Genomic DNA, 16,032 nt, shown 5'->3' on the forward strand with positions numbered 1-16,032 from the left:
TATTTGCAGAGACCGTGTCAATGGGTGGTAGTCTCCTCAGTCAAATTTGGAGGGAGCACTTACAAAATCTGAACACTTTTCGTTTGCAAGCAAGTACAGAATTTGAACGCTTTTCATTTGCAAGCAAGTACAGAAACAGCCTAATCTGCACCTTGACCTATTTACACTGCCTACTTGCCCATATGTGCATACTCAGAGTTAATTATATTGTTATATTGTTTACACTGCCTATTTTTAATTTTACTTCTCCACTGTACTATTATTTCATGACCTGTATCATGTCTTCTACTATCACGTGCACCTGTACACCCCCCCCCCCCCCCATGCTGCTATGATGCCTGAATTTCCCCAAGGGGATCAATACAGGAATATATGATCTTATCTTAAAGTACCATACTGCTTGAAAAAGAGCCAATTATTTGAGTAGTCCAACTTTAGTAGAACTCCACTGATATAATAATTCTGTACTTATTTCAGTACACCGCTGCATAATAACCTATTACCTAGACAACATTATATGCTTACACTTGTTGACAGAGTCTGGCTATGGGGCGAAAATAATGTGGTCAAGAGGCATGGTTTCTACCTTCAGCCTTTAATTGGCGTGGTTTATTATTTGCATGGCAAGGCAGCAGTACATGAGTTCTCCTCTCCGTGAGAGGCAGGTGGGAAAGAGATAGAGGGGGAGGAGACATCTCCTTAAATACTCTCCACCTGGTGTTAGCATTAGCGGCTCCGCCTATAGCGCCCTCTAGTGGAAACAGTTATGTACAGTCAGTGGAAACAGTTGTGTACAGTTAGACAGTTACCTGCAATCCTACATAGAACCTCTAACTTTAACAACACTGAAGAAATAAGATGTGAGGAAATTCTGCAGAGAAATACTAAAATAATTTCAGGATGGTTTCTATTTTAATAAAACTGTTCTATGACTTTATCCTAGACTCATTGTACAATCATTTCAATTCATATGATAAAAAATATATGCATTCGGATAAGGGTAGAAATTTGTAAATTGTTTTTAAATCATCACAAAGAAAATGGAGAAATTCAATGTAAGCAGCCGATAACTTTCATATCACTTGGTCCTGGATTCTGGTTGTAAATGTTACAGATGGTCACAAGCTACTGGTAGGTTGACGCTCTGGTGCCCTCTGACCAGCCTCCAATCGCAAACCCTCCACTCACCAGCACCACCAAATTGGTCCATACCTATTTGGACATTTACACAATTCTGGCTCTGTACACCACAATGAACTTGAAATGAAACAATCAAGATGTGCTTTAAGTGCACTTTCAGCTTTAATTCAATGGTATACACATCCAAATCAGGTGAACAGTGTAGGAATTACAACAGTTTATACATGTGCCGCCCCTTTTTTTTAAGGGACCAAAAGTAATTGGACAAACTAACGATCCATAAATAAAAAGGTCACTTTAAATACTTGGTTGCAAATGCTTTGCAGTCAATGACAACCTGACGTCTGGAACCCATAGACATCACCAGCCACTGACTGGGTTTCTTTCTTGGGGCATTTCCCCTTCAGCAGGTGAAATGCAGGCTCAATTGGATTCAGGTCAGTTGATTGACTTGGCCATTGAATGGACTTGACTGTAACCTAAGAGTGAGTTTACACCAAGTGGCTACTACTGCTAGGGTTCAACCTCATTACATTCACCCCTCGAAACTCACTCCACAGCGACTCCGGTAGTAGAGCTGAACTCAGAATCATTATTATCCGGGTCACGGCACCAAATGTCACAATTGTCACAAGCTACTGGCGGGCACTTAACGCTCTGCACCTGCCCTCCGACGGCCTCGAGACCGTCCACTCACCGGCGCCATGTGATCCTGAAGTTAACACCATGGTCTTCACCATTCTGCCACCTGAAGAGGATCCAATTGAGGTGGGGAAGCTAGGTTATTTAACTTAGGAGTGAGTTTACATGAGGGGCTACTGCTGTGAGGTTTCGACATCGTTACGTAAACACAACATTTGTGTATATAAGAGCCTTTTTTAAATGATGCCTCCGGAGGCCGGACTAGTGTACAATTCTTGCACGACCTTCTCTTTTACCAAACCCTCTATTTGTATCCACTGTGTTTTGCAGTAGCCACTCCGGTAGTTCAGCGCTAAATGGAACTCTCTGGACTAATGAAAAGTAATGGTGTGGTGGTTGGTCGTATTTGACCTTTAATAAATATTAAAGAGAGGCTTCGACACTAAACTTGATGCACTTGTTGATTTATTTTATGTCCACAGTTTAAATCTATCATAATACAGGAACAGCAATGTCTTGTAGTCTTTTGTGTATCCCAAATGTACTGTACCACTTTCACCATCACACTGGCATCGTTTGGCATATTGCTTCACAAAAATCATCAAGACAGTTTTGCATACATTAATGTTAGTAGAGACACTTTTCCTTGTTTGTTTTTGTCTGTTTTTTCCTCTTCTTTTCTTTACACATACCGACTGCAAAAAACACACAATAAATTAATAAATTAAATTAACACACAAGCAATCTACAAATGCTTTACAGTAGTAGGAATAACAGTGGTTAAAAAAAAACAAAAAAACAAAAACAAAAGATATCTCCACTAAAGTATGTGGACCCAGTAGACGGGGCCAGGCAGAGGGTAGGACTAAGCAGCGTCCTCCATCCATCCCTCCGCCGGGCAGGCTGCAATTTATAACATACTACAACTCACTATCTACCACGAACACACAACCTGCTCTTTCACTTAAAAACACGTCTCTCTAGACAATAAATTACACATCCGTTTCACCTCAAGAGAGCGACAAGGAGACAGGCATTTTCAGTCTTTTCTTTCTCTCTTTCTCTCTTTTTTGTTTGCGTGAATCACAGTTCACCCAGGGAAGGGCTTTGCCAGTGCAATTCAACAAAAAGCCCCGCCCCACACACATTTTTGGACAACATAATGGGCCACAAAAAATTCCATTCTGGAAAATGAAACTAATAATGCACGCGGCATCAAACCTAGCTTCCTTTCAGTTTGACCCCAATCCATAATATCGCCACCTTAATCCTTATGAGTAAAAAATAATTATAATCAGAATACAAAAGCAGTAAAAATGGTAGAAAAGCATTAAGATGTAAATCTTAATGGAACCCATCGATAATACCATCTAGTACTGTATGGCTATGCTAGTCACAGTAAATAGACTTCAAACTAGGGTCGCCCCCCTTCAGTGGTTCCAGCCCACAGTGAAATACTGGACTTACCTTAGACGAGAACAACAACAACAACAAAAGAAAAATCTAAATTAAATTGCTTTAAGTACAATATGGCTGTTTTGTCTTTTAATGTTGTGATTAACTTTCATTTCGGTGACACTCTAAACTAGGGAAGAAAAATGGATGGCAAAATTGGCAATTCAAGAATATTGGAACAAATTTAAATGCCTTTGTGAAATAAGATAAATAACATTCTTTCCCCAATCGTTTCTGAAATTATTATGATCGCTGATCAAACATTCTTTGTGAGGAACAAGAGAACGAGCACATGGCTTGTGTACGGACCACTCCTAATGGATTCTGCGATACAAGACCATGTTATTGTCATCCCACTTAGTTTTTGTTTTCGGGAGCACTTTCATGAAAGAGAGAGAGAAGAGAGGGAGACAGAGCAAGAGAGAGATAGATAGATAGATAGATAGATAGATAGATAGATAGATAGATAGATAGATAGATAGATAGATAGATAGATAGATAGATAGATAGATAGATAGATAGATAGAGCGAGAGAGGAGGAGGAAGAGAGAGAAGAAAGGGAGACAGAGCAAGAGAGAGAGAGAGAGAGAGAAGGGGGGGGGGGGGGGTAAGAGCTCATTTGATATCATACTTCCTGTTTTTTTTTCAGGCGCTCCTTCAGATTAATTTACTACCTAATGAACGACCACTGAAGATATGACAAGAGATGCTGGATACTTTTTCCTTGTCCGCCTCATTTTCTTTGTCTTTGTTACTCGATACTTCTGGATCTTACTCTATTTTGTACCTGCAGTTCAATAATTGGCCTGCCATCCAGGAACACACGTTTTTTTTTCTTCTCATTTTAATTTGTATTATTATTATTATTTATTTATTTCTATACGTTTTGAGTTCATACGAAGCAACAGTCGTTTGAAGTTATCATTAGAGCCTTTGCTCTTTTATTATTTCTTCTTTTTTCCCCCGGCAAGGCTGTATCTTTTCCCGCCCTCTCACCAGACATGCACTGCTAAGCTGAAATGAACTGCCTGCTGTGAAAATAATCTCTCCACTGCTTCTGCAAGGCTCAGCTGAAATGCTTGACTGAAGTCAAGAGGAGAAGAGCCTGCCCCGTACGGCAAAATGAGACGGCATCTTGGCATTCCTGAAGGAGAGAGTAATTATACGCCTGCATTAGTATTGATATTTGCCAGTCAAGACAGACAGGGGGTACTATTTTTGAATGCCGGCAATTTGGTAAATATCGTACACACACACACACACACACACAATGCAAAAAAACACACGGCCCTTGCAGAGTGGCTCGCCCTCGAGCAATGGGGACAGTTCAGGTGAACGTATGTGCGCTGTGTAGAGCAGCACGGATCGGACCGCATGAATTAGGATGTTATCAATCGGCCCTATACAATATGAGTTGTCCGTGATGATGTAATAACAGTCCTCTCCATTCAGGAGCTTTGGCAGGGTGCTTCAGTGTATGGCCTTGAAATCCTGTGTGTGTTTGCTTGGGCTCTGCAGTGACACCTTATATCGAGTATACTGTAGGTTATTATGGCTTTTTGTCCCAGTGTCTTTTTTTTTTTTTTCGTGTGTCCTAAGCCAGCCGAGTGTTCATGACGCTAACAGCCGCGTGTGACTTAAGGGACGCGATACTGAGGAGGAGGTCTTGGGGGTCCGATGGGGCCGGGAGGGGGGTGTAGCACAGCAGGTCAGTATCAGGACTTCACCCCCTTGGCGGGTTCGGTAGACTGGCGCACGTCAGTCCACTCCTGCATGGTGTTCTGCAGGGCCTGAGTCTTCTCCTTGTCAACCTGCACATAGTCCACCTTCTCGTCTGACGTCACGGAGGACGTGGAGGGCTGCGGGAGGGAGAAGAGAGAGAGAGGTTTGATTGATTGATTGAAAACTTTATTAACAGATTGCAGAATGAGTACAATTATTATGCAGACCAGAGAAAGACTTTCGTCAGGGTCCCCCATTTTCAATTCATAATGACATTTATGACATACACGACATACAGATATAGAGAGAGAGAGAGAGAGAGAGAAAAATACACTGGCATGAGGGGAGACAGTAATGTGAAAGAAAACATATATACTGCTATATATATATAATTATATATATATATATATATATATATATATATATATATATATATATATATATATATATACTGCTATATATACTGCTATATATACTGATATATATATATATATATATATATATATATATATATATATATATATATATATATATATATATATATAATATACACTAGGGCTGACCCCGACTAGTCGAATAATCGATCGAAAGGAGCCGTAGTCGACTGCCAACCTCTTATTAGGCAGTTAGCCTCGCTGGTATGCGCGCCATTAGCGCTAGCCATGCGTCTAGGCCTCTTTGCTTTTGGAAAAAATGACATTTTCTTTGCATTCGACTCATAAGAAAACGGGCACAGGATTTCACCCATCTAATGAACACACTAGGCAAATATCAAGATGTATCCATCAGTGGACCAATTGCATGCTTCTGCAGAGGACAAGAAGCCTTCAGTCGACTCCTTCAGATATTAAGCACCCCCCACAGCCCAAATGGAATGAAAAAAAAATATATATATATATATATATATATATATATATATACATATATAAAATAAAATGTATACTACCAGTCGATTATCGGCAAATTCTGGCCAATCAAAGTCGACTATACAAATCCTTAGTTGGGGACAGACCTAATATACAGAACACACATATATATATACTGTATGTTATGTCTCCAAGGTCTGAATAATTTGTCTAAAGAAAAACGATGTATAAATGTATACTATATATATATGTCTATATATGTTATGTAAAGGTGATGTCTGCACACACAGTAGACCAAACCAAACTATAGCAATGTTTCACCCAGGAAGGACTCGTTGTTATAAGGTAACGTTAGTGAAGGACGAGAGACAGTGTGTGGACATTACCTTTCTTTACCCCCTTTTAGCACCAGTTTTATCAAAAACAGCCGATATCACATTTTAATGCATTTCTATAGAAATGTAAAAAAAAATATATATATATATATATTTTTTTTGAAAACAGATACCGATATTTTCCGATGTCACATTTTAATGCCGATATCGGCCGATAATATCGGACATCCCTACTCAGAATTGTAACACTGTACCGATCTAAATATGACGTTTAGCCCGTTTACTAATCAGCCTTCCTGAGCATAGCTTCACGTTTGTTTTGTCGTGTCCCTCTCCTTTTACAGTGTAGAGGAGTTATTTTGTCGTGTCCCTCTCCTTTTACAGTGTAGAGGAGTTATTTTGTAATGTCCCTCTCCTTTTACAGTGTAGAGGAGTTATTTTGTCGTGTCCCTCTCCTTTTACAGTGTAGAGGAGTTATTTTGTCATGTCCCTCTCCTTTAAAACCCTCAGCTCGGAACTAGGCAAAATCTGCATATGGCTCGCTGATAACAAACTATCATTACACATGGGCAAAACAGAGTCCATTCTCTTCGGTTCAAATAACAAACTCAGCAAGACTGACGGCTTCTCAGTTGCAGTGGGTGACAATATTGTCACAAGGAAAGACGAAATTACCTACCTGGGTTCCATCCTAGAGGCAAATCTTTCCTGTGACAAAATGGCATCCAATGTAATAAAAAAAAGTCAACCAACGAACTAGATTCTTGTACCGGATCTCCTCTCTGGTAAACAAGAATACCCTGAAGACTCTGGCAGGAGCACTCATTCAAGGGTACTATGACTATGCGTGCACCTCATGGTACCAAAGCACCTCAAAGGCACTTAAAACAAAATTACAAACATCACAAAACAAACTGGTCAGACTACTACTTGACCTTACCCCCAGAACCCACCTCACCCTGCCCACTTTGACAACCTAGGATGGCTTAGAGTAGACGACAGAGTACAGCAACTTGCAATGGGCCTGGTCTACAAGATACACTATACGACTAAGGTACCCATGTACATGTCAAAATACTTCCCAAAGGTCAGTGAATACCACAACCACTACACCAGAGGAAGCTCAACAAATCATGTTAAACCCAGATTCGGCTCAAACAAGGGACTAAATACGTTTTGCAATTATGCCACATCAATGTGGAACGCCCTACCCAAAGCTGTAAAGGAATGTGAATCCCTACCCACATTCAAAACCGCTCTTAAAGAGCACCTACGGGAGGCTGCAATTCGAAACTGGCCACCGTAAATGCCCAAAACCCCCACCACCTCCTAATAGACAGTCTCCTCCCCACCGCATGTATATATTCCCTCCCCGCCGTATGTATATCTCTCTCCCACCCACCCACCCCCTCATAATGTACAGTCCCCTCCCCATCATATGTATATACTCTGTCAGGATCTAGGGGTAACAGTACTATATATTTGAATACCGTTTATGTCACAAATGTATCAGTACTAAATACCTATATGTCCCTATGCCATAAATGTCATGTATGTTGTGTATGTCATAAATGTCTATATGAATTGAAAATGGGGGACCCTGCCTGATGGAAACAAGACAAACGTCTTTCTCAGGTCTGCATCCCCTTAACAATTGTGTGTATTGAGCCGTACTGTATTGTACCCATTCTGCAATCTGTTAAATAAAGTTTTCATTCATTCATTCATTCATTACAGTGTAGAGGAGTTATTGTGTCGTGTCCCTCTCCTTTTACAGTGTAGAGGAGTTCTTTTGTCGTGTCCCTCTCCTTTTACAGTGTAGAGGAGTTATTTTGTCGTGTCCCTCTCCTTTTACAGTGTAGAGGAGTTCTTTTGTCGTGTCCCTCTCCTTTTACAGTGTAGAGGAGTTCTTTTGTCGTGTCCCTCTCCTTTTACAGTGTAGAGGAGTTCTTTTGTCGTGTCCCTCTCCTTTTACAGTGTAGAGGAGTTCTTTTGTCGTGTCCCTCTCCTTTTACAGTGTAGAGGAGTGACATTATTCTGTTTCTAGCAGCAGCAACACAAAGTAGTGCAAACATTTATCAATAAAAAAAAAAGAATAGCAATAATTTACAGTACAAATGTACGTGTAAGTCAGTATTGTGTGTAAGTCAGTATTGTGTGCAAGTCAAGTCAAGTCAAGTCAAGAGTTTTATTTGTCACGGCATACAAGTATACAATGAAATGCGGGTGGTCTTGCCCGCAACGATGTGCAATACAGTGGTACAACATATAATAGAATCCAATAAAAACAACATTGTGCAATAAACAGGTAACAGGTAACATGGTGTGACATCTCGGTATCTGTACATAGTTATTTACAGAGCATATAGTATAGGACATGCTAGGTAGCTTTGGTAGTGCAATACACTGTTACTGTCAGTACTGTGTGTTAAGCAGTGGTGCGTTATTGAAATCATCTGGCGTCCCATGAAGAACGCATGCCTGGTGTTAAGTCAGTACTGTGTGTAAGTCAGTATCGTGTGCAAATCAGGATTGTGTGTAAGTCAGTATCGTGTGCAATAGTTGGCTGTTAGTGTTACTTATTCATGAGTCTGACAGCCCGGGGGGGGGGGGGGGGGGGTCCCAGGGTGTCTGCTGGTCTTGTTATGGTCATAAACCATAGAATTATATAAAATTCGATCTACCGCAAATGATTGGTCTCTCTCTCTCTCTCTCTCTCTCTCTCTCTCTCTCTCTCTCTCTCTCTCTGCGTGCACTTCCTTTATGTAGGCAAACTCGCCACTTCCCACAGTGCCTTTCTGTGCCAATGCGCATATGGAAATAGTTTTGCTAGTGTGACCAGGAGACAGGATTATCACCACACACCAGTGTGGTCCTTTAAAGGCCTTTGAGTTGATGTGCACACACACTCCTCCTCTTCTGAATTCTTCTGCAGTTACCTTTCTGTGTGGACTGGGTGAGCCCGGCTGGAAGTCCAGAGCCAGATAGTCCACGTTGCCACATTTCCTGGGGGCAGGGCTGCTGGTGCCGCTCACGGCAGGGGAGGTAGACGCTGGGTTCTGCTAATGGGGCCAAAGAATCAGATTCGGACTCAGACTCAAGATTCAGAAACCTTATCATCCACAGGTGGAGAAAACAGCCACACCACAGTTTAGAAGCAACACAGTCATACCACAAATAAAAGTGTGTTTGTCAGGGTTCCCACAGACATTGCAAAATGAAATTCAAGGACTTTTAAGTACTTTTCCAAGCACTATTTTTCATTTTCAAGGATCTCACTCGAAGGATACAATTCACTTTTAAATACTGTTTTTTTAAGCATCTTCTTGGCCTGCTTGCCAGCTAGAGCATCACACGCGAATAAATGAGGAAAAGCAGTTGGAGCGTGCGAGACAGCGACTCGTCAGATTTTAATAAAACAGAACAAAAAAATAATTTCTTTATTCAGTTGAACAATTTGATCATGGAGGAACAAAACATTCAATGCGAATGGTTGATTTGAATTTCAATGACTTTTTAAGCACAGTGTAAAAAAATCGGCTGTTTTCAAGGAATTCCAGGCCTTGACTTAAAAAAAAGGAAAAAAAATCAAGCACTTTAAGCACTTCAAGGACCTGCGACCCAAAACGTAATCCAAGCTACAGGCTGCACATCCAGAATCGAGCTAACTGAAAACTCCATTGAAAGTAAAAAAAAAAATAGTCCACCGTTCAGCCACAGGGCACACTCCATTATCGCGACAGCGCCCCTAAGAGGATCTGGTCGGTAATGCACGTTGGCGAATTCAAAGAGTAGGGTAAATCTGCAGTGCCGCTCGGCGACCTTGAATAGGTTATTAAAATGGAATAAAAGCGGCGCCCCAGTGGCGAACCACATAGCGTGCTCAGCCGCGACACGGCCGACCCGGGTTCGACTCCCGAACCCGTCGTTATTTGCCGAATGTCTTCCCCCCACTCTGTCTCCCATTCCTCCTCTGTCTCTCTCTACTGGACTGCCCAGTAGCAATAAAGCGATAAAACGCCAAAAAATTATTATTTAAAATGGAATAAAAGCAATAACAACTTGCCACGGATATATCCGTGCTTCTGTCCACAACGGGTGGAATCGAAACACGGAGATCTCCGTGGTCGGGCGCCATTGTGTTAAAAAAAAGGAAATCAAGCACTTTAAGCACTTCAAGGACCTTGTGCGAACCCTGGTTTGTCCGCAGTCCACAGCAGGGTGAGAGCGGCGCAGTGTATGAGTTTAGCGTGATTAAAACAACGGCTGCTCTCCGCCCAACCTTTCCCCCTCCAGGCCGCCAGGACTCACCATAGCCACGTAGTTCTCCTCGCTGTCTGCCGAGTCCGTGCTGGTGATGCTCTGCGTGGAGACGGGGCGGCAGTGCTGCGAGGACATGGAGTTCACGCCGGCCCTGGAGGACGAGACGGTGACTGTGAACAAAGCACCACCACCCTCTGCCCTCAGGCAGTGAGACTGCAATACATACTCTATTTATTTAACCTTGATTTAACCAGACAGGTCAATTAAGAACAAGTTCGTATTCACAACGATGGCCTGGCGAGAGGACAAAAAGGCCTCTCGAAGGGTAACGGGGAAAGGAGACAAAAAAAAATAAAGAATAGACAAGAGACAGACGTCACAGAGGTAAGGGAAATAATTAAAACACACATCAAAAAACAAACAACCAAATAAAATGACAACGTATGTAATATACATGAAGCAGAACAGTCAAATTACAGTTAAAAGGCTGGGTGACAGTTGCAGGTGTGTGTAAACAACTCTGCGATAGAGACCTTAAAAGTAGTGAGGGGGATCAATCAATACCGTCACACTGTGTGTGTGTGTGTGTGTGTGTGTGTGTGTGTGTGTGTGTGTGTGTGTGTGTGTGTGTGTGTGTGTGTGTGTGTGTGTGTGTGTGTGTGTGTGTGTGTGTGTGTGTGTGTGTGTGTGTGTGTGTGTGTGTGTGTGTGTGTGTGTGTGTGTGTGTGTGTGTGTGTGTGTGTGTGTGTGTGTGTGTGTGTGTGTGTGTGTGTGTGTGTGTGTGTGTGTGTGTGTCTGGAAAACTGGACTCTCGGGCCAAGGGCTTCGGGGTCTGGTCTGACTGGCCAGATCTCAATGACCTCTGCAACCAGACTGGAGTTCAGCTGAAATGGACAAGACCCACCAACACACAGACTGAAGTCCCTGTCTCTGATGAACTTATCACAGACCCCTGTGTGGTTGTGAAGGCCAACATCACAACACCGCAGGAAGAGACTGTCGAACTGCACAGAGACTCTGCAAGGAGGGTTCTGCTTAGCATGAAGCAGTCTGAGATCAGGCAGCACTGGTGTGGACTCAGACTACAGGGAAAGCTAGCTTGTTTGGAGTTTGCTGACCACTCAGTGAGGATGTTTTAAAATGTACCATCAAAGCAAGACTGCAGGTATTACCCACTCAATACAATCTGTCCACTTGGTATCCTCAAACTCACAGTCCATTCTGTTTAAACCATCAGGATTCACAACACCTAGAATCCATTGCACACATAACAAACGGATGTAATGCATACAAACACCTGTACATCGCTCGTCATGACCGTATTGTGGACATTGTGTCTGATGTGGTACGGAACATATCACCATCTAGTGCAGCAATGTACAAACATGCCAGAGTGAAACCAGAGTGGTTTGGCCTTACCAACGATGTTTTTGCTAACATACCAAATACACCGGACGTTGTTTTTGTTGACACCAGCCACGGAGAGGTGCTGGTCATAGAAGTAGGCTGTACCTTTGCTCTGTACATGGACCAGGCCTTCCGGGACAAGTATATCAAATACCAACCACTGCTCAGTGTGATGGCTGACCTTGGGTATAGGTGTAGATATAGTGTACTTGTGTTCGGAAGTCTTGGCCATGTACACAATTGCACCATGACCGGTCTGAGAATTGCTGCAATGTCTAAAAGAAAAGCCAAACAAATAGCCAAATATTGCTCTGTCTCAGCTATTATTGGCAGCTTAGCCACGTGGAGAAGGAGGTGCTATGTGTACCCTTAAGTGTTCAGTGCTGCTTGGCCCCGATACATTTGATTCCCTGTTTATATAATATAATTTGTGGAACCAAATAAAGTATTAAAATGTGTGTGTGTGTGTGTGTGTGTGTGGGGCAGCTGAGTCTGAGTGAGCGATGTGAGACTCACATGGGCCGCGTCCAGGACATGGTGACCGGGCTCTTAAACGGCAGCTCATCAATGATCCCGTTGTTCCTCAAGTCCAGAGGTGTTGGTTTTGCTGCAGAAAAACAAGAGCAAGACACTGTGTGTCAGCGCCAGAATATAACTTTTACATATTAAATAGACAATGGAGGCCAACTAGTTGAAACGTATAAGAAAATAAAAAAATTTATTAAACAATAAAACTCTTTTGCTTTCATAATCAGAGAACTTCACTGTCAAAAGAGCAGACACTATGTCTCTACAGGAATATAATGCATTGCCTTTGACATATAAATAGAGCAGTGGTTCTCAACGTGTGGTCCGGGGTCCTTGAGGAGGTTTCAGGGGAATAGTTTAAGCCTGGTGAATAGGCAATTTCTTTTGGGGGTTGATTTTGAGATATTTTTTATACTTTGCTTCCTTAATGTCTTATTTCAAACTAGTGGCAATAAAATATCGAAAACACACAATTAGATAAATTCACCAAAAGTTAGCATTCTTACACTATATGCACGGATGCGGCTGCTGCACTATATCAACCTTGGTATCATTGGAAAGCTGTTGTTGTGGAGCTCAGTGGTATCACAACCAAACTTGACAACATAATTTGTATCAGCAACCAATCACTAAAATAGAATGTATGTAAACATTTATGGCATTTTACAATACAGAACTTTGAGGGCGTTTTCCCCAAAATGTGTTTTTATCTGTTTATGTGTTTTTCTTGCATGGAAAGAGATGAAATATTTTCATTTCAGATGTCAATCAAATATCAATTTGGGGATCCTTCACATGAAAAAGAATGAAAACACTGACCAATTAGTTGAAATGAGCTAGAAAGCTAGAACAGTATAAAGTAACACTTTGGCTTCACATCGGACGACGCAGAACTCACATTTCCTGTTAGGTTTGAGGTTGCGGTTGACGGGCGGGGGCGTGACGTCGCTGAGGCGACCGGGCCGGTGGCTCAGGGAGGCGGTGCTGCCCTTGCGGGCGGGGAGCGTGGCGGAGAACCCCGGGAAGTCGAAGTGGTGCGGCCCGGGGCTCATGGGGATGTAGATGTTCTTTGGACTGTCGGCCTGGGCGGCGTTCAGTGGAGACGAGCCGGGGTTCATGGGCATGTAGTTCTCCTCCGAGTTGCCGCTGTCGGAGCGGTTCAGCGGGGGCTTGGTTCTCTGTGAACCAAAAACGAGGCCAAGAGGTCAGAGGTCACTCTCAGACGAGACACTATATAGTCACGGCGATGGGAAATAACACAATGCAAAAGGATATCTTAAATTAAGGATCTTAAGATTGTGCATTGGCACAGAAAGGCTCTTTTTGGGTAGATATAATTCTATATAATTCTTCTATGGTTTATGACCATAACAAGACCAGCAGACACCCTGGGACAGTCGTCCTACTCCTCCCACTAACAGCCGACTATTGCACACAATACTGACTTGCACACCAAGGATCTTCAAATCTGTATTTCAAGCTTGTTTACATTTTTTTTTCTTTTTTTATATACCGGTAATTGAAAAAGTCTGCTGTCGGGATGAGAAAATTCAGTCCAGTTCCAGTCCAATTTAGCTTTTAGGTTGATCTGTGTTTAAATTAAGACAGGTCCCAGTGTTTCACAATCACTTTTGCTTGTTTTCGAGAAAATCCTTGAAAACAAGCTTATTTTGTCTGGGGACAAGTGGAATAATCCTATTGGCAGAATTCTTTCCTTTAAAATAAGACTTTAAGACTCAAGATTAGAGATGGAGAGATGGAGATGTGTCAGTAAACACATCAAATCCATTTCCTCTTCCCTTATGGGAAACAATGTATACAAACAATGTATACAAATCTTACAACTATTCTTTTACATGGTCTAAATCCACATTTAGGGTTCTTAACAAGGACTTTAGAAAATCCGCCACGTATGGCTGTGCAACTAGTAATCCAAGATAGAACAATGAAATGAAACGAGTAATGAAATGAGTACGGACCGGTAGGGCTGTCCCCGACTAAGGATTTGGATAGTCGACTATGATTGGCCAAAATTTGCCGTTAGTCGACTATTAGTAAAAAAAAAAAGAATAAAATAAAAGTATAATAATATATATATATTTTTTATCATTCCATTTGGGCTGTGGGGGTGCTTAATGTCTGAAGGAGTCGCCTGAAGGCTTCTTGTCCTCTGCAAAAGCATGCAATTGGTCCACTGATGGATACATCTTGATATTTGTCTAGTCTAGTGTGTTCATTAGATGGGTGAAATCCTCTTTCAGTGCCTCTGTGCCTGTTTTCTTAGGCAGTTAGCCTCTGGTATGCGTGCCATTAGCGTTAGCCACGCTTCTAGGCCTCTTTTCTTTTGGAAAGAATGATACAAAAATAATTATAATAAAAAAATAATTATATATATATTTTTTTTACTAAGAGGTTGGCAGTCTACGGCTCCTTTCGACCGATTAGTCGACTAATCGACTAATAGGGGTCAGCCCTACGGACCGGTAATGCTATCCGAAGACAACAACTACTACTTCTTATACATAATAATAATCAAATTTTTTTTGAGATTTCACCGGTTTTAACCTGAATCCTATCGATCTGTTGTGAGGAAGACATATGTTAATTGGACATAAAACCCACCAACGTGTCCCCCCCTCTGAGAAACTCTGCTGTATGACATCACCCGGAGGAGAGCAGACCTCTAGTGAACTGCACACAGACACTATTTCCTCAAAAATTCTCAACTGTAGTAGGCCCAGCTGGAGGAGCGTTGAAGAAACGCTTGAGGAGAAATACTGTCTGCAGTTCATTAGAGGTCTGCTCTCCCCCAGGTTGTGTTATCCGCTGGAGTTCCCCTCGAGGGGCAGGGGGGGGGGGGATGGGCGATGCTGCCGAGCTCTGGAGACACAGAACGCGTTGTCCTGCTCACAATAGAATGACAGGGTTCAGCTTAAAAATCAGCGAGACCCCCCCCCCCTTTAGCTGTGATGGTGTCTCGCTCAGAGGGAGTGCAGTAGTTTAGGGAGAATTTAACTCACCAGATAAGAGCTGTACCCGTCGTTCACAGACTCCACCGACTGGCCTGAGTTGTTGAAATAGATTGGGACGATGATGGTTGTTAGTTTCAAAGGAAGCGCCTGAGGAGTGAGGGAGAGAGAGAGGGGGGGGGGGCGAAATCAATATTTACCGCCTGTATACACTCGAAACAGGAAGATTGCTACTTGGCTGAATTACTACTGCACTTGCATGATGTCAGATGTCATAATTACAATGTGAGATGTTCAGCTAAGGGTAAGGAAGATTGTTCGTCAAACAGTGTCGAACTTGAGTGCATGGTAGTATGGACATAATTAGCATAGTAGGTAATGATATAGGCATATAGTAGCAAAGTGCACGGTAGTAAAAGACAGTATGTAGGTTAGTATTTATTTATTTTTATTTCAGATATTGATTGAAGAAGTGTGTTTTTAGTCGATGGTAAAATAATTGGGTGGGTTTCAGCTGTCCTGACTGTGGTGGAAGTTCGTTCCACCATTTTGTAATTAAGTGTTTGTTGGTGTGTGTGTCTGAGCATGAGCTGCACAGGTGTGTGCTGTGTGTGTGTGTGTGTGTGTGTGTGTGTGTGTGTGTGTGTGTGTGTATGTGAACAGCCTGTGACCTCACTAACAAGAACCAGAGGTCATTTCCTGTCT

At 42.3% G+C, this 16,032-nt stretch overlaps 1 protein-coding gene across 1 annotated transcript in view; it reads right to left on the minus strand.

Annotated features, from left to right (window-relative positions):
• Positions 1–1,240: 1,240 nt before the first annotated feature.
• Positions 1,241–16,032, minus strand: part of LOC311245659 (GRB2-associated-binding protein 2-like) — a 100,240-nt gene continuing 85,448 nt past the window's right edge. The window contains 7 exon segments of the mRNA XM_084335593.1: positions 1,241–5,096; positions 9,100–9,222; positions 10,472–10,574; positions 12,347–12,437; positions 13,257–13,536; positions 15,379–15,439; positions 15,441–15,477. Of these exon segments, the coding sequence (XP_084191719.1) occupies positions 4,953–5,096; positions 9,100–9,222; positions 10,472–10,574; positions 12,347–12,437; positions 13,257–13,536; positions 15,379–15,439; positions 15,441–15,477 (839 nt within the window). The 3' untranslated portion in view covers positions 1,241–4,952.

Source organism: Notolepis coatsorum (assembly GCF_963971535.1).
Source record: "Notolepis coatsorum genome assembly, chromosome: 1".
NCBI lineage: Eukaryota > Metazoa > Chordata > Actinopteri > Aulopiformes > Paralepididae > Notolepis > Notolepis coatsorum.